The sequence below is a fragment of the Python bivittatus genome, unplaced genomic scaffold (assembly GCF_059951505.1).
Source record: "Python bivittatus isolate LINGU-HERP-01145 unplaced genomic scaffold, Pbiv_v1 ctg000330_np1212, whole genome shotgun sequence".
Lineage (NCBI taxonomy): Eukaryota > Metazoa > Chordata > Lepidosauria > Squamata > Pythonidae > Python > Python bivittatus.
Window position 1 is genome coordinate 1,504,692 of NW_028277058.1, and position 23,826 is coordinate 1,528,517.

At 40.0% G+C, this 23,826-nt stretch overlaps 1 protein-coding gene and 1 long non-coding RNA gene across 2 annotated transcripts in view; one reads left to right on the top strand and one right to left on the bottom strand.

The window, feature by feature from the left end:
- CERK (ceramide kinase) overlaps positions 1–23,826 on the bottom strand; it is a 47,751-nt gene that overhangs the window by 22,544 nt on the left and 1,381 nt on the right. The window contains exons 2-5 of the mRNA XM_025177222.2: positions 9,416–9,529; positions 5,507–5,629; positions 4,824–4,949; positions 1,136–1,199 (exon numbers count right to left, since the gene is read on the bottom strand). Of these exons, the coding sequence (XP_025032990.2) occupies positions 1,136–1,199; positions 4,824–4,949; positions 5,507–5,629; positions 9,416–9,529 (427 nt within the window). The remainder of the gene's footprint in view (positions 1–1,135; positions 1,200–4,823; positions 4,950–5,506; positions 5,630–9,415; positions 9,530–23,826) is intronic.
- LOC103055350 (uncharacterized) overlaps positions 13,101–23,826 on the top strand; it is a 33,200-nt gene continuing 22,474 nt past the window's right edge. The window contains exons 1-2 of the long non-coding RNA XR_003086518.2: positions 13,101–13,393; positions 20,561–20,637. This is a non-coding gene — a long non-coding RNA (uncharacterized LOC103055350). The remainder of the gene's footprint in view (positions 13,394–20,560; positions 20,638–23,826) is intronic.

Sequence of the window (23,826 nt, forward strand, 5' to 3'; positions counted from 1 at the left end):
GCATTAAGGCCCTGAGATGAGCATATAATTTGCAGTTTCAATCAGATATGTTAGGAAAGTAAAAAATAACAATAGCAAAAGTAAAGTGGCAGCACCCAGCTGACTTTGGCTGATCTCAAACAAAGCAAAGGAGGTTCAGATCTGGCTAGTACTTGGATGGGAGACCATTAGGACATCCCAGGGCTGTAGGGCTACATTGTAAAGTCGAGAAACTATCCTTGAAAAGGCTAGCCATTTATGGAAAAGCAAACAACATGGATGTGTCCATGTGGTTATCGGAGATCCAGCTCAATTTTTACTTATTTATTTATGAAATTTATATACTGTCACATCTTGAGTTTTAAAGAGACTTTGCTTTATTTGAAGGTGTGGGTATATTTATGGCTATGTGAGTGCATGTACATGTGTATATATTTTATGAATGTGCCTGCGCATCCATGCATGCATGTTACATGTATATATATGGGTACAAGTTGTGCTTCTATTTTAGAATACGTGAACATGTTCTTAACTTTCTTAATATTGATTTTCATTTGATTTGCATGCCCCTGCCTGAGAGAGCATTGACTCTATTTTAAGAAGCTGGAAAGGTGTTAGGCTTGCCTATCCCTCTTTGAAGACACTGGGCAGACACATGTGAACCCTGCTTACACACTCCACAGGTTTCAGCAGGCTGCAAGCCCATCTCCATTCCACACAGCCACAAAATATGGTGCACATTGCACTGAGCAGATAAAGCAAAGTTGATTCTTTCGGGTTATGTTTATAACCCAAAGGTATGTTAAACAGAAGCTTGGAAAAACATACACATTCAGAAACAGAGACGCCAAAGGGAAATGGCCTGCACATTAAAGAGAACAAATGACTTACAAAACAGTTCATCCCAGGGTATCCTGGGGGGAGGGTGGGGAGGGGGGGGGTCAAAGAAATCAAGATGGCGGTCGTAACTGCATAATCAAAGCCCTGAATGTTAAAAAAGGCAATCATGTGGTTGTAGCCACCATCCTCACTTTTTTGACACTCCCTCCCCCTGCCCTGAAGCTCCTGGTTCATCCCATTGGTTACAAACAGAAAATAGACCGTCTGTACGTTTCTTCTAAGCCAAAGAAGAAAATGTGAGAAAAAGAGGACTTACCCATCATATTTCTCTAGATGAACTTCAAGTAAGTTATCCTTAGCATGATTGGCATGTTCGGTGACTATGTGAGAAAAAATGGACCAGTAGTTTAAGACATTGTATTTACACCGGAAAGGATAAAAACAACTACACCCATGAAACAATTTTTGAAGGTATACAACTGTTGGTGATCATTTGAAACAGTTTGGGTTGAAGTCTCTTTTTTTCCAGCTTATGGAAAGTGCACTTCTGCCAAAGGCACTGAGTAGCACAGGTGTGATAAAGCTATAGCTGAAGTTCTTGCTTCATCTGACTTCATATTTTCCAAAGATTCTTGTAATTCAAAAATAAAACTTGTCAAGGTGCATATTTATGTTCTTTGGCAACATTTCTTTTAGCATCACCAGTTTTCCCTTTTGTGGATGGCCATGTCCACCATGGCAGTGATTTTCTGAAGGGGTGAGATCTTCCTGGCATCTCTCAAAATTGGAAAATTTCATCCAGCAAAATGGGTAGAGACACTCAGCAAATTTTTTTATTTTTTTTAGTTGATAGATTTATATAGCTGCCCGTCTCAATTATATTATTCTGGGTGGATAAATACAGCTCATTAATCTCAGTGGCCAGTCTTAGCGTGGATAGCCAAGTCTGATTTAGAGGTGAAGATTTGGATTAGAATGGGGTTCAAACCCATCCTCATCCTGGAAACTCACAGGTTGACTTATTCTAGTCACATTCCCTCAGCCCAGCCAGTAGACAATGCCTGTGTAAACCCTGTTGACCCAATACTGACATGTCAGATAACTGAGCTGTATGAAAGAATTTGCACTGCAGTAGTTAACTTAGCAATTGTAATTTCTGGAAGCAAACCTATTGTTTCAGAGGGGAAAATGGGCCATTGCAGAAATACAAGAAAGCTAATATTAAGCAGCTGTGTAAGAGAAAACACTAAAAAAATCAGTTACTAAATAGTAATCAACTTCCTTAAAAGAATAAAACAAAACCTCCAGAATGAAAAATGCAGCTTTCTTTTAGCCAGTAATAAGCAGAACCTTAAACAAGCAGGAGCCCAGAAAAATTAGTTATTTTACATAGATAGATAATTTGGGAGAAGTACTTTAGCAAATCATTTTGGCAGGTGCTTTTGCTTAATCATTTAGAAGCATTTCTAAATTAATGAAATGTTTAATGAAAAGTGACTCAGCAAGAGAGGAAGTTGCTAAATTCCTACTTAGCAGTATTGTTCCTCAAAATGATCTGTCCTGCAACCTGAATGTGTATCAGTACACTGCATATACCTCCTAGTTGGTGGGATGTGTGCAACAGTATGTTGGGATGCAAGGGAGTCTCTAGATTAGTGATCCTAATTTGAATGGTTTGAATGGGACTTTGTAATAGTATGCGGGAGACAGAAGGAAAAGCCTCAGACTAGGCAATGGTCAGATAAGAGGCAGCTGAGCCCACAGAAACAATGGGAGCATGGCAAATGCCTCAGAAGGGACCCTCCCTAGTTTCTTGGACTGTAAAGGTGAGGGGGGGAGAGCTGTACTTTCAGACTTGCAAGATTCTGTTAATGTAACCTTACAATAAAGATAGAGCTGGTACTCCCAGTTGTGCTTCTTCTCTGGACTACCTTGAAGGCTGACATCAATCTTGCAAGTCTAAAAATACCTCTCTCCTATCTCTCAAGGTCTCCCATTCCCACATACCATTACAGACTTCCTGTAATTTCCTTTCCAAAGCAGCTTGCAAGGTCATTAAATCCCGCCAGGGATAGGGCTGTTGGGAACTATTATTTGGCTTAAATATCTGTCTGGCTTGAAAAATGATAAGGAGAATACATCTTTGGGCATGCCACCCCTGGTGTTTTGTTTTAAGGGCTGTCACTGAGCCTGCATCAGGACTGTATCAGGTGAGAAACCATAGTGTATTTCTTGTCCAATGTATGCTAATGAAGTATGAAACGTGATCCCTGGTGCAATGATGAAGTGAAAAAAGCTGTGAATGAGAAAAAAATGTATATAAAAGATTACTGTAAACAATGATGAGACAAGTATATTGCATAATATGTGTATATAAAAAAGATAGCTGCAACAAATGCAATCAGAGTAAGGAATGGTTAAGCTTCAGAGAAAATGCAGAGTGATTTTGATGGAACTGAAACACCATTTTGGAAAGAGCTGGAATGGCTAAACAAGGAGCCTCCAGTGGAGCGAGTAGAATTTTGCAGCTGGGCTGAGGCAGCAAAACCAGCCATCACTGAGCAAGGATGAGTGTATCTCAGTATTTATGGGAGGAAGAGGGAGGATGTGCTCATGGGAGGACAGGACGACCAGAGGCTCCAAAACCTAGCATCCTCCATCCTCACAGACTCAGTTCTCCTCATTGGTAGTTTTGTAATCTGCAGTTTTACCTGTATTGCGAATAGTGTTGAAGTAAATTAGTTTTAGCTATGTTTTTTTCCCTTTTTCTTATCTCATTCCTGTAATTTCTTTGGCTTACAATTTCCTGTCCGTTTTATGCACTCTCCATAATGCTGCTTGCTGAAAATGGAAATAGTGCGATGAGGACCGTATTGGGATTACATACGTGGTAGGACAATCGTGTACTGTACTTCAAAGGCTTGTGCAAATATAGCCGCTAAAATGCACAATCTAAGATGGGCCCAGTGATCTGTGTAATTGTTACTTCAATGTCTTCTTGGTATTAAGTGTGGTTTAACTGGGTTGCACTGTGGTTGCTGGCATGAAGACACTTGATATACATGCACAGCCTCAAACCTTTCCTGCCAAACAGTATCAATGCTATTTTAAGATTATTCCTAAGGAAGTCTTAACAAAAGCTTTATTCAGACGTTACAGAAATGGATAAAGCCAGCATTTGAGAAACCCGCCCACCACTGCATTGTACCAGTTCATTAAGGACAGGCATCCACTGAGATTATCTGCACTGAGAGGCCTTTGCTTGCACATTAAGTCCATCTAAATGACTTTCCTGAACAAACTTCAGGAACGATTTCCAAATGGAAGAAAGGAAAGGGGAGCAGAATTTCAGGCTGGAAGTGGCAGCTACTGTTCAAAGAAATATTTTGAAAACCAATACAGACATGAACAGTCTCTATCCAGAAGGTACTTTGGAATGGTTGGTCAAAATGAGGATCATTTAGAGCAGTGTTTCTCAACCTTGGCAACTTGAAGATGTGTGGACTTCAACTTCCAGAATTCCCCAGCCAGCATGGGGTTGAAGTCCACACATCTGCAGGCTGCCAAGGTTGAGAAATACTGATTTAGAAAGTAGATACCTCTCTTTCACTAGGCCAAATGGTTTTCCTGACAGATCCAAAATTATGGGCCACAGTTAAGTGTAATTAAACAAGGCAGCCAATCAATTGGCTTAATTGTGTCAAGCTCTGCATATGCCCTTCAAATTCAAGAGCGAGAAAGCCGAAACACCTCTTCATGTAAACAAGCACTTTGGAGCTTAATACCCCCAGAAACACCATCTGGAAACCCCTTGTCAGAATGTTTCTAAAAGCAGCATTCTCCAACTTAGCATACCATAAGTGCATTAGGACTACAACTCCTGGATTTCATCAATGCTTCTGGAGGGCACCGGGTTGGAGACCTCTGCTGTACGGGGGAAACTATAATGCTACAATTCAAAGCCGTTATTTAGAGGAGCTAGTAAATCCAAATGAATAACTCACCTATAACATCAGTAGAGATGGAAGCCAGACTAAATAATGGAGCTACTTTCTGTTCATATATTCTCTCTCCTTGCGATTTTCCACTATGAGGATTAATATATACAAGCAAGTACTTTGGTCTGGAGGCTGCCAACATGAAAGAGAGAAAGCAGGCCATGAGACTGTTTATCCTTCAGCGACACTAGAAGTAGCTGAAGCCAGAAACCCTCCAATCTCTCTTTCTGCTCAGGGAAGGGAATCTAAAGCTAAGGCCATCTCAGCTCAGATTGCCCAGTCATTACAGAAAGATTTCCAGAGGGAGAGCTGGCCAATAACGAGTTCCATTATTAAGGTTTTCTCATTCTAAAGACATTTCTACTAACCCTGAAATGTTATTTAAGCTCATTAGTCTGCCTAGAAAATAGATAAAACCTTGTTAAGAATTGTTCTCCCCATATCAAGAGCTGGAGAATTGATCGTGCGTCTTCACATATTCCAACTAAAAACACCTCGGCTAGGCAAGGCACTTTTGCTGCTTGAAATAAAAGGATTTGCTTGCACTCGTGCAATTTCCCACCTTATTCAAAATGTAGGCAGTGTAAAAAGTCCCCATTGTGATTGGCTTGATTTTTTCCCCCCTTCTCAAAAATTGGATAGCCCCGCTAAAAAACCCAAAGACATGGCATCCTTCATCTGCAACATACTCTGTAAATCAAGTAGTTCTTTCAGCATACATATCCATCGATTACAGAGATGTTCATCAGTGCACCAGAAAGTCACTTCGCTGCACCGCCAGCGGTGATGCTGTGCCCTCTTTACGTAATACACTGCAAAACAGATACAGACACATGCAAGAGAATCTCAGTTCCATACAAGCAATGCTGCTCTCAAACATAATAGCATGTAGCATTTATACAGCACTTGAGAATGTTTAAATTCATGTGCATTAGCTGATTAAGGCCACAGATCCCAAGAAAAAGAAAAGACTGCCAACCTAGGCGGGGTGGGTGAGGAATCCATCATCAGTTGCCTCCTTGACAACCTTTGAGTTAGTGTCTTTTCTGGGTCAGGAAGTCTTAGCTGGACTAAGCTGATTTGTAATGGCATAAAGCATTTGCCCACCTTACAGCAAAAGACAGGGGATTCTGCTCCTTCTCCGTCCCTTCCCCATTTTTCTGTTCCTAACAGAGCGGTAGGGAATGTAAACCATATTATAACAGGGGAATACAACCTTTTTTGGCCTACAGTCCACACTGGATTTATGAATGGCTAGAGCCACACACCAAAAAGGAGTGGTGCCAAGACAAAGAAGTGAGACCAGGAAAAACAAAAATTGAAATTTGATTTAATTTAAATATAAGTCTAAATTAGTGTTTTTCAAACTTGGCAATTTTAAGATGTGGGGACTTCAACTCCCATGCTGGCTGGGGAATTCTGGGAATTGAAGTTCACACATCTTAAAGTTGCCAAGTTTGAAAAACACTGGTCTAAATTGAATCAAATAGGTTATATACAGTTTAATACATCCCATGCATTAAATATTTTCCCCTTTTCATTTCATTCAAAACCACATTTCAGCAGCAACTTTTGAAGAGGGTTATATTTTCAAGGTTTCTAGGGGAATGTATACAGCTCCAGGGATTTACCAACAATCGTAGAAAATAATTGAGACCGGGGGTGTTGGATTTGGAGTGGGGAGACCCAAGTTGTAATCCACCTTCATCCACAGATGCTCTCTGAGTGACTTTGCATTGGTTTTTCACTTTCAGCCCTGCCTACCTTACAAGGTTGTTGTTGTGGAAAAAAATAAGATGAGGGCATGCTATGTATACCACCTTCAGCTAAATCAATAAATGAGCAATTCAGCCTTGTTTTCTGCATATTATGCATGGATGGAAAGAGAACAGAATGCATGGGCTACAGACACTTGACTGATTTCTATCCCACTTTTTCTCTGAGACTTCAAGGTGGGGGTCCCCCCTCATTTTATCCCCGTAACAACCACCCTGTAAGGGTAGACTGACCCCAAACTTGTGAGCTCTCTGTAATCAAATGGAGATTGAACCAATAAACCATTACATCATATCAACAACACTGAACTTATTTGTAGTTGTTTTTTTTCCCCATTATTAATCTTCAGAGGCTTTTTGTGGTATGGAAGATCAGAGAAATGGGTTGAGGTTTCCCAATTAAAAATCCATTTTATAAAGCAAAGAGAAGGTGCTTTTAAATCTGTAAAGGTCACTTTTCAAAGACCTTGTGTAAAAGACTGTGTCACTGCTTAAGAAAACCATTAGTCACAGATAGTCACGCACATGCATTTTAAAGGTGCAGAGAAAGAAAGGGAACTGTAACGATTTTGGCACTTACAGTGGGGCAAAAAAGTATTTAGTCAGCCACCAATTGTGCAAGTTCTCCCACTTAAAAAGATGAGAGAGGCCTGTAATTTTCATCATAGGTATACCTCAGCTATGAGAGACAAAATGGAGAAAAAAATCCAGAAAATCACATTGTCTGATTTTTAAAGAATTTATTTGCAAATCATGGTGGAAAATAAGTATTTGATCAATATCAAAAGTTCATCTCAATACTTTGTTATATATCCTTTGTTGGCAATGACAGAGGTCAAACGTTTTCTGTAAGTCTTCTCAAGGTTTTCACACACTGTTGCTGGTATTTTGGCCCATTCCTCCATGCAGATCTCCTCTAGAGCAGTGATGTTTTGGGGCTGTCGCTGGGCAACACGGACTTTCAAGTCCATCCAAAGGTTTTCCATGGGGTTGAGATCTGGAGACTGGCTAGGCCACTCCAGGACCTTGAAATGCTTCTTACAAAGCCACTCCTTCATTGCCCAGGCGGTGTGTTTGGGATCATTGTCATGCTGAAAGACCCAGCCACGATTCATCTTCAATGCCCTTGCTGATGGAAGGAGGTGTTCACTCAAAATTTCACGATACATGGCCCCACTCATTCTTTCCTTTACACGGATCAGTCATCCTGGACCCTTTGCAGAAAAACAGCCCCAAAGCATGATGTTTCCACCCCCATGCTTCACAGTAGGTATGGTGTTCTTTGGATGCAACTCAGCATTCTCTCTCCTCCAAACACAACAAGTTGAGTTTAGACCAAAACATTCTACTTTGGTTTCATTTGACCATATGACATTCTCCCAATCCTCTTCTGGATCATCCAAATGCTCTCTAGCAAACTTCAGACAGGCCCGGACATGTACTGGCTTAAGCAGGGGGACACATCTGGCACTGCAGGATTTGAGTCCCTGGCAGCGTAGTGTGTTACTGATGGTAGCCTTTGTTACTTTGGTCCCAGCTCTCTGCAGGTCATTCACTAGGTCCCCCCGTATGGTTCTGGGATTTTTGCTCACCATTCTTGTGATCATTTTGACCCCACGGGGTGAGATCTTGCATGGAGCCCCAGATCGAGGGAGATTATCAGTGGTCTTGTATGTCTTCCATTTTCTAATTATTGCTCCCACAGTTGATTTCTTCACACCAAGCTGCTTGCCTATTGCAGATTCAGTCTTCCCAGCCTGGTGCAGGTCTACAATTTTGTTTCTGGTGTCCTTCGACAGCTCTTTGACCTTGGCCATAGTGGAGTTTGGAGTGTGACTGTTTGAGGTTGTGGACAGGTGTCTTTTATACTGATAACAAGGTCAAACAGGTGCCATTACTACAGGTAACGAGTGGAGGACAGAGGAGCCTCTTAAAGAAGTAGTTACAGGTCTGTGAGAGCCAGACATCTTGTTTGTTTGTAGGTGACCAAATACTTATTTTCCACCATGATTTGGAAATAAATTCTTTAAAAATCAGACGACGTGATTTTCTGGATTTTTTTCCCCATTCTGTCTCTCATAGTTGAGGTATACCTATGATGAAAATTACAGGCCTCTCTCATCTTTTTAAGTGGGAGAACTTGCACAATTGGTGGCTGACTAAATACTTTTTTGCCCCCCTGTAAGTTTATTTATTTATTCATTTAGTTGTCTATGTTGGGGAGTTCATAACTATGTCATCAATTCAGAATATTTGAGTATCATTATGTAGAAACCATGAAAGTCAGGCAAACGTTATTTTGCAGCATTTACGAAAGTCTTGAAATCTGAACAGGTGGCATGGTAGAAATCCAGGGTTTGAGGATCCAAATGACAAGAGATGAACTATGAAAATGAAAAAAAAAAGACTTGGTTTGAAAAGACAACTTAATAATCCCTTTTCTGCAAAGAGGGATTTCTGCATAGAAACAATTTTGAATGCTCCATCGTAGCAAATGTGGGGGAAGGGCGAGTGAATTCAGACCATCTGTCAAGCGATAACTTATTTCAACTGGCATGCAACTTCTTGATAAGGTAGTCACAACTGTAGCTATTATAGAAGAGGAACGTTAAATTTTGTCAGGATATTTTTCTTGCTCTGTGTGTGTGTGTGCGCGCGCGCATGGGAGGGTTAGCTTAGGAAGTTGTGTGAATTCAGCTGGTTTGGTTCCATATGTTATGCAAACCCAGCACATTAATTGTTGCACGTGACGTTTATTATACTGCAGACTCTATGCTACTCATTTAAAAATTATTTGCTTTAAAACACGGGCTACTGTTTTACCGATGAATGCGTGCGGCTTTGTCATCTTTTGCCATCTTCCGGGATGAGATCGTTTCGCCTCCCTTTCTTTTTCCTCAACAGCAATGATCTCAGAAATGGGCACCGCATAGCTATCTGCAAAAAAGGAAGAGCATTCAAACAAACGAACAAACTGGCTGGACCAGGACCATGCAGCATTTTCGGCTCAGGGTGGCCAATGAGAAGTCTATGAGAAGCCTGAGACCAGAACAGGATCTTTGTCACAAAGGCATAAATGTTCTTTAGGCATTCACTCCAGAGGCATATTTAAATTAAGCATGTTGCTCAAGGAAAAAAACAAACAAACAAACAGAAAAATGAACTCCCAAAATACATTTCGGGATAAGAAAGGAGCGAAATCTGTTCTTATCATTTCTGAAGTCAAAATATTCTATTCAGAAGCTTGAGAGAATAAAAATACTTTTTAAAAACCCCTTTGACAGGGTGGAATAACAAGGCTGATCAAAGGCCTTTCTGGTCTAGTATTACTCAGAGCTCTATGACGTTTCTCCAGAGTCTTGAACAGAAATAGCCCCAGCCTTTCACTGCACCACAATCTTTCCAGCCTTTTAAGCCATGGGATGGGAAGTCTCCCAAAACATATTCAAAGTACATGCCCCTTCTTGGGCTATCTCCCAAGTAAATATGTACTGCGCTGTATCTTTTTTGGTAGAGCCAAAAATGAAAGGATTCCACTGTTGGAGCCTTGGAGGAATACTGGATGGGGGAGGGAATCCAAGTGACATGTATACACTCTTATTTTAAAACGCGGAAAGAGATCAGTGACGTGCATCCAGTAATTCAGAATTATTTTGGAGTTCTCAGCACTGGATTCTTTGTGCCCAGACAAGAGGATGGCAATGTTTGTATGACAATAAACATTTTGTTTGTTACAGTAGGGAAAAGGAACTAAAGTAAAATCTTCCCCAAGTTGAATTTGGCTCCTGGTGCCTTCATGCCATGGCCACGTAGGTCTTTGGACAACTGGAAGTGGTTTGCCACAGCCATGTTCTCTGTCTAGCCTACAACCCTGATGCTCATCCAAATACTAGCCAGGACTTAGTGTGCTTGGTATATCAAATTAGTGGCTATTAGGACGGTGCGCCCTGCAGAAATTATTCTCTGGACATGCTTCAAGCACTGGATGAGCACAATACATCTCTCTTACTCATTAAAGCACACACATCTTTTTTCCAGGCTCTGCAAGGGTAACTTTACACTTTAAAGAGTTACACTAAAGACACACTGCTTTCATACTTTGAGGGAAGTGCTGGGCTTGTAAAGCCGAAAGCCATTTTTTCCCCTCAAATCATTTTCAAAGCAGGCACAGCCCTAAGTAATGTTGCCAAGAGAATAATGAGATTTGGGCTGAAATGAAAACCACCACAAGGCAGGGTCTTGCTGCTATAATTTAGGAGTTTATGCAGGCATCAACTTCATAAAAGAAAGGAACAGTTGTAGGGAGTCAATATTTATGAATAAAATCTATTTTTTGTGCCTTGGAATACATCTTAGAATATGGATCTGTTTCTTATGGTTTAGCATAATGTCGGACAGATGTCTACCATGCCTGTCAAAGGCAAAACTTTTATAGGAGGGGAAAAAATAGATTAGCGGAAAAAAGCTGCCATGTGATCCTTCCCAAAAGACCCCCTTGTTTTAAGACAATGGTTCTCAACCTTGGCAGCTTGAAGATGTGTGGACTTCAACTCCTAGAATTCCCCAGCCAGGCTGGCTGGGGAATTCTGGGAGTTGAAGTCCACACATCTTCAAGCTGCCAAGGTTGAGAAATGCTGCTTTAAGAAGATGTTAATAGGTGCTACATGCTCTCCCATATTTACGCTCAATCACCTTTTTCTCTTCAAATCCAGATAGTTGCATAGTTCTGGAACAACCTATATTTAGCTAAACTCTGTTTATTTCAGAAACAATGAACTGCAAACACAGAGTTACTCTAGCTCTGAAAAGCATGCATAGCAACCAGTGTGTTATGCCTATCACAATGCTCTGTCTCTGAGCCCTGAATGATCAGTTAAAGCAGTGTTTTTCAAACTTGGCAACTTTAAGCTATGTGGACTTCAACATTTTGGCTGGGGAATTCTGGGAGTTGAAGTCCACAGATCTTAAAATTGCCAAGTTTGAAAAACATTGGTTTAAAGACTATGGTGCGTTGCATTCTCAAAACTGCAAAAGCATATATTCAAATATCTTTATTACGGTCTTTGACCAGCCTTTGTAAAAATAAACAATACAACAATTAGTTATCAAATTAAGAAAGAAGAAAACAATAAAACAACATAACTAATTAAAGGTTTTGCACAATTGTATAACATGATAAAGATATTTGGCCACCTGGTATGGGAGTATTGAGTCAGCATCCCCTAAAAAGTAATAAACATAAAATTTATCAGTATGGCCCTCAAATTTATAGATGAATGGCGAGACCAGAGCACGTCTTGGGGCATCATAAAAAGAACACCGTAAAAGGACATGAGCAAGATTTCTACCTCCCTGGATCCAGAAGGGCAAAGTCTCTGTAAATAAGGAGTCCCATGAAATCTTTCCGCCAACAGTGCTGAAGGGGACTGTAAAAGCTAACTTGCTCATATAATACTGTGAAAGTGACAGAAACAAATGCATATGTCCCACCTCCACCAAAGTGGCAAGCTTCCAGCCCTCTTCGTCATAAGAGTATGAGAAAATGGGCAAGAGTTTTGTTGCCATAAATTTCTTATGTATCTGTGCCTCATTTGCAAAGTAGATTCTTGCTGGAATTCTTGCGTTGTAGCCCCTATCATTCCTTGTACTATTATTAGTCATCATAGTTCTGGGAGACTTGTTTGTTGGATTAACCATTCCCAGGTGGGAATGACTGACAGGAGGGACGTTTCAGTTTAACACACTTGCCCATTGAACATATTGACCTTTTTCAAACCAGCAAGTGTTATGTCCTGAACAATCCCTATAATCCCTGTGACAATTCTTTAAGTTGCTGCAAATTATGGGAGCCATCGGTCCAATATGTTTGGAGGTTGGAGAAAGCCAACCTCAACACTGTCAGGTAAAAAGAGTGACCACTAAGCAACGGACAACTGCCCTCTTATTTGCTCTTCCCTGATCAGTTTTAAATTGCAATGTATCAACCTACAAATCAGTCTTCCTCAACATGAGCACACCATCCTAATGTATGGACTTCAACTCCCAGAGTATCTGGTAGGTGCCCAGATTGAGGAACATGACTATCCATATTATGTGTCCAAGAGTAACATTTTTAAGTTGTTTCACATGCCCTGTATCACATGGAACAGCAATGCAGGAACTGACATCTGAAGGACTGTATGATGATGTTTGAGCATATGTTTCATATGGAAAAGGCTGTAGGTTCAGTCCCTGCCATAGAAATGGGCAACATCTTTACTGAAAACCTGGAGGACCTTTGTCTGGCCAAGCAAATCTTTCCACAGTAGTTGCTGAAGAGTTATACAAATGTTAATGATCCTCATTTCTAGATATCATCTGAGAATGTCAAATGCTTTTCTGACAACTGAATGAAAGTGGAGAAGGGTTCACTTAAATTCTGAAAACCTGCATTTTGTTCCAAACAATTTTCTCTCTTAGCCAAAAATATGAAATGATATTGTTTGGGCATCAAAGCTATATATAAAACCAATTTAGTATGTCTGGATTAATTTCCTAGAATGTTAAAAATGGTCATACTAGATGTGCTGAGGAGAGATAAGATAAAAACCTAGTAAGAAGTTAAAATGTTTTCAATCCAAACTACTATTCTCATCCTTTTTCTACTTTAGAGTGGAAAAATAAAATTCTGGAGTCACCACATGTTTGGACAGAACTACCTATGTCCACCTTGTTCAATTCCAACTTGAAAGTGGGAAAAGATGAATTTGAGATACAGAACAGAGCACACTTGGCCCCTGAAAGTGGATTAAGAACTAAAAGGTAAAAACAAAAAGAGAAAAACTGAATAAATAAAGTTTAAAATATATTAGGGTTGACTAATCAATGACAAAAAGTTGATGCCTACAATGTGTAGAAGACCAAGGAAGGGAGGAAATGCTAAAGATATTAAAGGGCAGATGAGACATGAAAGAGAGAGGAAGTGATTCATCTTAACTGAAATTAAGAAATCAAGGGAAATAATTTAGGATAAATTTGCTAGGGAGAAAATGTATTCCAGCATTTGTGACTATGAGACCACAGAGAAAGTTTCCCAAGCCTGTTTTTTTTTCCATCATTAAATGGAACTCCACATTCACCTTATGCACCAACCCCTGGCTGACTTCATCTAGGTTTGAATGCTATGCAGATTTATCTTTTAAATCTTGCATTAGAACTCTGTGATGAGTGCATCTCTTAGAACTGTTATGAGAAGAGGTTGATGTGCTATTCTTGGATTGCCTCTTTGCTGGTAAACATATGTCTCACTAAAAGTTCTGAATGGTCACGAATGTTTACATCACTGTGGCCGCGCACTGTTCAAAACTATAGTTTATTTAAACATGTCTTTTTGAGTAAGCCACAATTAGAACTGCTTGTTAAGTCATAACCAGCAAGTTCTGGATACTCATTCCAAACCTAAAGAAACTCTATTTTGATTTATTGCAATACATGAACTCAGCAGATCCCAGCACCAGAAAAATCCCATGTTGAAATTTTTTTTAAAATTTCCCAAAATGGTAATAGCAAGCTATTTTCATATTATGGCCAAAGAATTACAAGAAGTTGTAAGCAGCTGAGTTTGACTCAGGCAGACTTTCCTTACTTACAAATCAGCTGAGTAAACATCTCTCCCAACCCTTCTATTTTTTTACTGAACCACCCAAAGAGGAAAAATGGTTTTCTTGCTGGGCACCTATGGTTTCTCTGCTTCCTTCTCAAGACTCAACGGAGCGAGCTTTATCTTTGCTATTTCATGATACACGTAGTGGACTGAAATATAAGTTTTCCCTGTCCCTATGATGAGTGAGAAATTTCTCTAAGAAGCATCTAAAACTGGAATGCCCTCACCCTGCTTTAGGACTAGATATGATTAATGTCTATTGTAGGCCAGCAGTCTAGTAAAAAATACTTGTGAAGCAGTAAAGGATTTTGGCTGAGCAACAAGGCATACAGAGCTAAATGGTCAGAAAGAAAATACAGCTAAGGTTTTCTCCCAGATTTGCCAATTTATGACTATAGTAGATATTTTTGGGGTAAAGGAGGATTCAGCCCATCTAAAGAAATGCATAATCTGTAAGCTTCAAAATACTGAAACATCTTAGAAATGAGTTCCGATAAAGCTGGGTACATTTCTTCCAAAGAATTGGGGTTGAGACTGTGGGTAAATCTTAGGGAAAAATTCTTTTCTTCCCTTCATCAACGCTACCTTTGTCTTTGTACAACACACTGACCTATGATTAACTGAACCATGTTTTACTGAACCTACCCAACATACTGAAATATAAACTAGCCATACTGCCCTGGGATCACACAACCTGAATGCCAACCAAACACTAATGAGTTGTGCCAACACAGCATATGGCTGGCATAGATTTAACAAGCTCATTTTGAAGTAACCCTTCCAAAACTTGGTTCATACTTTTCCATTATATTCACTATGCACAAAATAAGTCAGTCCTCCTTGGCCTATTAAGTGTACAACTTTTCTTTGGAAGGGGTATAAAGATTACGGAGAATACATATCAAGGAGTAAATCCCACATAGATTTAAGGGGATTTAGTTCTGATAAAAAACTATCTTTAACTCACATCATGTCATTTTCTAAAGTCTACTGAAGTGACTGTTTTTCCCATCTTCCTTAGATAAATGTTAAATGCTAGGGGGTGTTATTGTTCATAAGGTTCAAAAGCATTCTTTATTATTTTAGTTTTTTAAAAAAAACATGGCTTCATATTTTGTTGCATGTTTAATTTAAATGTAAGTTATTTTGCTTATAAAAAGAGTTTCCTGTTTAATCTGTTTCCCTAATCAGATTAAGGTAATTGAACAGGGTTATGAATTCTGTGGTTAATGAACTTTGGTAACAAGTTAACTACTCAGCATCATTTTGTAAGGTCATGATTGTGTTTCAAGCAAACTACACTTTCCTACCCAAAATTTAAACCAGATTTGAATGTATTTTCACAAGACAGTGAAGAGGGCTTTCACAATTTGTATAACAAGAGTTTTGGAGAATGAAAGGAAAAATGTACAGAAAGCTCCCTCTCTTGCTTTAAATACAAATTATCCAAAAGAAATAAAGATGCTTTACAAGTATAATCTTTCCTATAATATAGGTTATTTCTTTACATAATTTGTTAAGCTTTAGCATGATCCTAATTTAAATGTACAGCATGTATACTTGTGTGTCGGTGTCTGTATATAATGTCTCTCTCTTAAGCTGCTAAACTGAAGAACAAGAAAGGAAACTGTTAAGGCTAGGAATTACAAACTTTATTTACTCTGTTTATATATCCTGTTTATATTTGACATGGGGGCATTCTCAGCTGAGTCTATCTGTGATCTTCAGTGCCTCTGGTGTTTATCTCAAGATAAATACATCTTAATTTCAAGCTCTATGGTTAAAAAAGCTACAGTATTGGTTAATATTTTGTATATGAATCAAGTCTATTAAAATGCATTCAATTTGCATAGCCCTATTCTAAGTAAGGTGCTTTAACAAATCTCCATGAGATTTGCATCAGGTATCTCATTCTCCACCTTCTCTGAGAGCTACATCATGAAAACGTGACCTTCTGAGGGAAAGCAGAGATTCTCTGATCAGAAGTAGCGTCAGAAGTACTTTTGCTGAAACAGGCCACAGAGAATTTCCAAAAAAAATTTGGGGATTGTGACACCTGCCTGACCAATGCACCTGCTGATCCAGGACATTATGAGCCCAATCTCTGTGTATTAAACCTCTCACATTTGATGGACCTCTGGACTTGGGTGGTCTATGCCTGTGTATTTAAGAACGTTGCCCTTCTCCAACTCAGATGCACAATTACTAGATTTCAAAGAACAGATGTTACAGGTGCTTTGCTGATGAGTAATGAATGATCCAATGCCAAGCCAAGCACCAACTGTTTGCAATCCAAATAGCTTAACCTATGCTTTTGCACTGTCAGCAAGGATGAAGATAACCAAAGGATAGGAAGTCACATTCCAAAAATATCTCCTGTTTGGGACCTGTAGGCTATCCTAGTCACTGTCTGCATCTTCCAACTATATTTTGTAGGAGCCAAGGATGCTGTCCAGCAAGGACTGAGTACTAACTGCCATGTAAATGCAGAATGGATCACTTAAGCACTGGCAGCAAGAGGGGGACATGGTCAGTGGGTGGTGCATTTGGCACCACATGGCCTTTCATGGCAAACAGTGTCACCCTCCCCCCACACCTCACTCATTCTTGTGCTCTGAGGCAGGGCTGCTTTTGAGGCGGGACTCTCCAAGTCAGGGCAGGAAGGAGGGAAGGCTTGGCAAGGGACGATAGGCCATGAATTTGGGGCTACCTGAGGAAAGACAGGAGAAGGGGCAGATCTGGTTACCTCACCATGAGGGTCTTTCCACCAGGCAAGTAGTGAAAAAAACAGCAAGTGCCAGAGGAAGGAAGGAGTCATGGAGTGAGAAAAGCCAATGAGAAAAAGATTGAAGAAGAGAGCAAGCGAGTTTTTGGCTCATCAAAGGGAAAGCAGCAAAGCAGGATTTGGTTAGCTCTTAACGGACGGGTCTCATAGATTATATTCTGCTGTCCTTAACTTGATCTCAAAAAAATCTGGCATTCTCATTAATGCAAAACACTGCCAGCTAAGTGGCCAAAGTGAAACAGCTGTGTGCAAAAGTTTAAGCACCCCCGGCCCAATTGTATATTCAGTGAAGCCAAACAGAAGTTGGCACAATCTCTGCATGGTACAAATTTAAACACAACTTATTTCTGCAAATGTGAATGCATGCTTATGATTTATGTGCAGCAGCTGTCAGATTCAAAATAAGAAAACAGTGAACAGGTGCAAAAATTTGAATGCCAGTACTTTGTAACTTCCTAAAGACCTTTGTATCCCTGGATGAAAAGGCTGCAGTATTATGACTGTGGAGCTAATGAATCAATTCTCATGCACCCTTTGTGAACATTTGAATCTGAGACCCCCATCTCAGAAGACACCTAAAGTCTTTTACATTCCATGAAACAACTGAACATTAAAAAAAAAATCCATAGGTTAGTGAAGAGAGGAAAAAACATCTATTTAATTGAGAGGTGTTTTTTTTAATAATCTAGAAAGAAAACAAAAAGTCACAACTAGAAAAGGGAAAGACATTGAATAAGAAAATGAAAAATATAAAGTTCAGAAACTCCTCCTCCCAAGCTAAGGTTGCCCATCTCACTTTGAAAAGTATTGAATAAAAAGACTGCTACTTTTTTCCTTCAAATGATCTCAGAACAATCAGCTTCTTTGCAGTTTTTGGATAAAAAAACTCTTTCTGCTGCAATCCATGGATAAACAAATTAAAAAATCACCTGGGGAAAAAATGTTTAATTCACTTTTCTTTAGAGGTGAATATGTGTGGCTCAGGGTTGAACTGTGGAGTCCTTGGGGTTCTCTGAGCTTGGTACTTTTCTTGCAAAGGTTTCATTACCCGGCTAGGTAACATCTTCAGTGCTAAAATGGGATGAGGTTTGCTCTCTATTTATCTGCTGTGGCCTGCCTTGCCAGTGCTGGTAAGGGTGGGGGTTTTGTTTTGCTCCTCTGGTAATTCTTTGATTGGCATGTGTTTGCTGCTTGATTGTGTGCCTGGTGGTGACCTTTGCTTATCTGGGTGATGATTGCTGGTGAGCAGATGTTCTGGTCTTTTGTCTCTTTTGAATAGTATGTAGATGCTGTTTATCTCTATGTGTCTGTTAATTGCTGCCTTCTCTGAATACCAGGCTTCCAAGAATTCTCTTGCATATTTGGATTTAGCTTGGTCTAAAATGCTGACAGTTTCCCAGTTAAAACTATGGTTGAGTCTGTCCATGTGTTGTGAGATTAAGGAATTTTCATCAGGTCTTCTGACTGCTAGTTGGTGCTTGTGGATGCACTCTGCTAGTCTTCTGCCTGTCTGTCCTACGTAGTGTTTGTTACAGTCCTTACACTGTATGTTGTAGATGACTCCTGCTTTTTCTTCTTGGGCAACTGGGTCTTTTGGTTTACTTAGGGTATTTTGGAGCTTGGACACCTCACAGAGAATAGTGAATATTCTATCAACTCCTCACTACAGTGCCTTCAGAAAATCAAAGATGTACACATAGATGAAGATGAAATTATGGTCTCATTTGATGTCACAGCACTCTTTAGGTCCATAAACCCAGAATTAGCGAAAGAATCCGTATCAGCTGTACTACACAACACACCCGACTTAACCAAATACACCCAGATCGAAATACCCAGATTCATGGACCTCATCAACCTCTGCCTCACCACCTATTTTCAGCTTGATGGACAAATATACCAACAAATCAGAGGCACACCCATGGAATCACCACTGTCAGGACTCATAGCAGAGATTGTAATGCAACGCCTAGAAGCTATAGCACTGCCCCACATACAACCTAAAGTATGGATCCAGTATGTAGATGACACATTTGTTATTATAAAAAAGAAACAACTAGAGAAGACACATGAAACCATTAACAACATCTTCAAAGGAATAAAATTCACCAGAGAAGAAGAAAACAACAACACACTACCCTTCCTGGATATCCTCATCAGCAGAGGAAACAACAGGAAATTAGAAACCCAAGTTTATCGGAAGACAACCCACACCAATCAAGTACTCCACTACCAAAGCAACAACCCAACCTCCCACAAGAGGAGCTGTGTAAGAACATTATTCAAGCAAGCACAAACGCATTGCAGCAACCCAGAAGAGCAGAAAAAGGAAAAAGACCACCTATACAACATCTTCCAACAAAATGGATACCCACGTAATTTTATCAAAAAGTGCCTGACCACTCAACCTACTACAACACAACCCACACAAGCCATGAAAAGGATCACACTGCCATACATCAGAAACGTCTCAGAAACCACCAACAGTTTATTACAACCATATGGCATCTCTGTAGCACACAAAACAACAAAATCACTCCAAAATATCCTAAGTAAAGTGAAAGACCCAGTAGCCCAAGAAGAAAAAACAGGAGTCATCTACAACATACAGTGTAAGGACTGTAACAAACACTACGTAGGACAAACAGGCAGAAGACTAGCAGAACGCATCCACGAGCACCAACTAGCAGTCAGAAGACCTGATGAAAATTCCTTAATTGCACAACACATCGACAGACTCAACCACAGTTTTAACTGGGAAACTGCCAGCATTTTAGACCAAGCCAAATCCAAACATGCAAGAGAATTCTTGGAAGCCTGGTATTCAGACAAGGCAACAATTAACAGACACACAGAGATAAACAGCATCTACATACTACTCAAAAGAGACAAAAGACTAGAAGATCGCCTCACCAGCATTCAATCACCAGCAATCATCTTCAGCAATCATCACCCAGATAAGCAAAGGTCACCACCAGGTACACAATCAAGCAGTCAACATATGCTAATCAATTAACTACCAGAAGATCAAAACAGAACCCCCACCCCCACCATGACTGGCAAGGCAGGCCACAGCAGATAAATAGAGAGCAAACCTCATCCCATTTTAGCACTGAAGATGTTACCTAGCTGGGTAATGAAATGTTTGCAAGAAAAGAACCAAGCTCAGAGAACCCCAAGGACTCCTCACTTTTCTTTTGCTGCCAAATGAGCTTTACTGAATAACTTATGAATTGCTCCTTGAGGCAGATCTGCAGAAATCACTGACATTATTATCTTCTTTGAATTTCATTCCAAAGATCCCGCTTGTCAAGATAAGTGTAGGATATGATTCTGCATTGTACATCTTAAAAATCTCAAAAATAGGCCTGGTCTTCTGTACTGAATTGAAACAGAAGCCCATATCATAAGCAATTTCAATTTCTGGCCTTTATTCTGTTTGTGGTTTAAAAAAGTATAAATTTATCTGTAAACTATAGATGCTCAATACCGTAATGCATGATTAAAAATCATAAATTATTTGTATGTATTCATTAAACAGGTCACTTCATCAAGGTCCTTGCTTACTTTCAACACTGTCTTAACATTCATGGCACACTGTTTATCAGGATTTTGAAGGTAAGTGATTCTTATTCCATGTGAAGAGTACTAAGGTTTTTAACTCTGACATTTTCTGTTCAACATAAAATTTCTGCTTCATTTCCAAAAATTTCAGTTTCATTCCATTCACTGCAGTTTTTAACTTAAATTCAGTCATTCTAAAAGAATGTAAGTCATGAGGGAAAGCATTTAAAGTAATATGCAACTCTACATAACTTTTTTTCTTTGCTACTTTCCCTTGCGAGGTAGCAAAAGTTGCAGTTTTTTCAGATAAGGAGTAGAGTAATGCTTGCTTTCTCTGTCTTCTCAGCTTTAATTTATCACCACAAAAAGGAAGAGAGAATGAGTTTTCTGTTTACCACTTAAGTAATGAAGTAATCAAAGATGAGGCAAGAGACCCTTAACCACTCAGATTACTGTGTTTGGAAATTCAATGTGTCACAGTACCAACCGACAGGCTGCAAAGCACCCCTTTAAATGCTTTGCAATATCTGAATATATTGTTCTTCAATGAGATAGAATGTAATGATGTTCATGTTATATAATATACATGGAAAATATAATGTATTCATGAATATGAATACACTAATAATAAAATATGATGTTCATGTTATATAGTATATATGTAGAAATAAAACAATGGATATTCAAAGGTCAACTGAAGCAAAATACGTTTGCTTGTCTGAAAAAAGCCAGGAACAAGGCTAATTTCCTGCAAAAAAAAAAAAAAAAGATTTCCCAACACAGGGAAACTATAAAACATACTGGAAGAAGAGAGAATCATTGTAAAGCAAGAAGCAGCCGAAACACTGCCTAACTGAGGAGGGCTAAAACACTATTGGGAGGAAGACACTGTGGAGTCTAGAATTGGGAAAGGCTGTGGCTTTACCTGTTACACAGCAAGTACTGCTGATGATGATCCTGAGCTATTCTGAAACAAAGGCTAGAAATGATCTGCCTGTGTTGAACGTGGAACCCTAGGAGGGTTTCAGATGGACAGCTCCTTGTGTTTTAGTTAAAAGCTTACAACATTCTTTCCTCAACCAATGGACAAACAAAAAAGTGTGAAGATATGGGATTGTTACCAATGGTTTTCTTTGCCCACACCACCCTAAAATGCCATATTTGAGACGAGGTGATTTACATAGGGAATGTCTTTCTAAAAGCACACTTAATTATGATCTTCGGCTTCATCTGACTGTAGTTCAAGTAAGACAGTAAGACATCCTTCCCCAGTTGGATGACTGGGTCTTCCAGGCATGTGGATGTCAACTCCCAGAATTCTCAGCAAGGGACGTACTGGCTAGGAACTTGACATCCAGTCATGTGGAAGGTGCCCAGGTGGGGGAAAGCAAATATATGTGAAGAGTGTAGTAGAGGTGAACTACAGGAGGAGGCTCTTTTGCTTGACAGGTCTTGGGGATAGCCAAAAAGCATTAATAGACATTGATGTAACCACCTATGAGCAATCTGAAGCACTGGGGTGGCTGTACATTCTGGAATAACCAGATATGCTGACTGGCTTCATGTCTCATTATTCGCCACAAGTGACGGGTGAGTCTTACATGACAAGACAGCCTTTTAGACTATGTTGTACCTCAATGTTTGTTTAAGTTAGAACTGTATAAAATCTTTCAGAGAACAGGTTTGAGTACATTCACACAATATACTCGTTGTCTGCACGGCCACTATAGATAATTCACATCAAAGTTCTCCAAATTGCAGTTTTGTTTTGGTTGCCACTGAAGCTCCAGCAAACCTGTAAGTCATGGCGTCTCTGGCCATAAAAAGTCTCTGATGGCTCTGACTGAGGAAGCTGATCCATGCATATCATACATGCAATCACAGAATGGCAGGAAGTAGTTCTTACTGGCACTGAGATTATACAAACTGTTGTTGCCACTTTTCAAACGGGGTTCAAATACACATGCTCCCTTGCACGTATACTAGGGATTATTAGTAGCAGTTCTACAGATTGTGCCAATAGGCTCTTAACAGACGTTGGCAGAGAAAGCAATTGTTTCATGCTGTTATCTGTACTATATGGAAGTAACGTTAAACCAATCCACAATTTGTTGGCCCTCTTACAGTGTCAGATAGGAATGAGTCACTGCTGAAGACTGATAAAATCATTACAGACAGTCCCCTACTTATGAAAAGGTTATGTTCCAAGAGGCTGTTTGTAAGTCTGTTTTGTTCATGCCCGACCAAGTAAAAAGTACTGTCAAAAGTAAAAAAAAAAAAAAAAAGAGGAGGCCGGAGGCAGGGCAGCAGTGTGGGCAGAGAGGCCCTGTCTTCTGCTGCCAATGCGAGAAGTGATAGCTCGCAGACTGTGGACCGTGCAGTGGGACAAGCAGGTGGGCTGTGGGGTGCTCCGTTGCCAGGCAAGGCAGAAGAGGCAGCGGGAGCTCCCTGGGTGAAGGGGGCGGCTATGCAGGAGGCAAAACTGCTGGCCCTTTGTGAGGCCTTGCAGGAGGAAGGCTGAAGATGGCAGCCTCCAAAAGCATCCTGTAAACTCCAATGCAAACCGCCAACCTCCCAGAAGGCGGGAGAAGGCAGGAAAGGGTTAGCTCGCGGCACGCTGGAAACTAACCCTCTTCCTCCTTCTCCCAACTTCCAGGTCCATCTTGTTCGTATCAGTGAAAGTTCGCAACTCGAAAGTTCATAAATAGGGGACTGTCTGTATAAAGTTTTTCCTAGCAGTTGTTCAAATACCCTGTACTGACCACTATCATGAGGGAAGGCTACAGCTGCCAAATAGTTGTGTACTTCTTTGTTAAACTCTGACTGCTTTCAAAATACTTAAATATTGATGGCTGGGGAATGGGTGGACAAGTTAAACCCGCAGCCTTCCTATCAGATGTTGAGGTTCTTGCCAGCGACCTACATTTGTAAAAAGCGTTTTCCAGAACTGGGCCAATGGATCCAGTTAATATTCCTCCCTTTCCCAGTATGGAATCATAATGTTGACAAATAATGAAACGAGTACTGAAAGGGGTGTGAGGTTTTTCTCAGGGGCAAAAGGATACAATGATGCCCTACAACTTTCATAGGCCCCAGAAAAAGAATGGGAGTAGGGCCCTTATTTACTGGCCAGAAATGTCCTGAATGGCTTAAGGGTTTCAATAACTTTTCGAAGACAGACACTATTTTTATTCAAATGCTACTTCCTAAAATTAAGAAACCAGTATGCTGGTGCATCTGGTT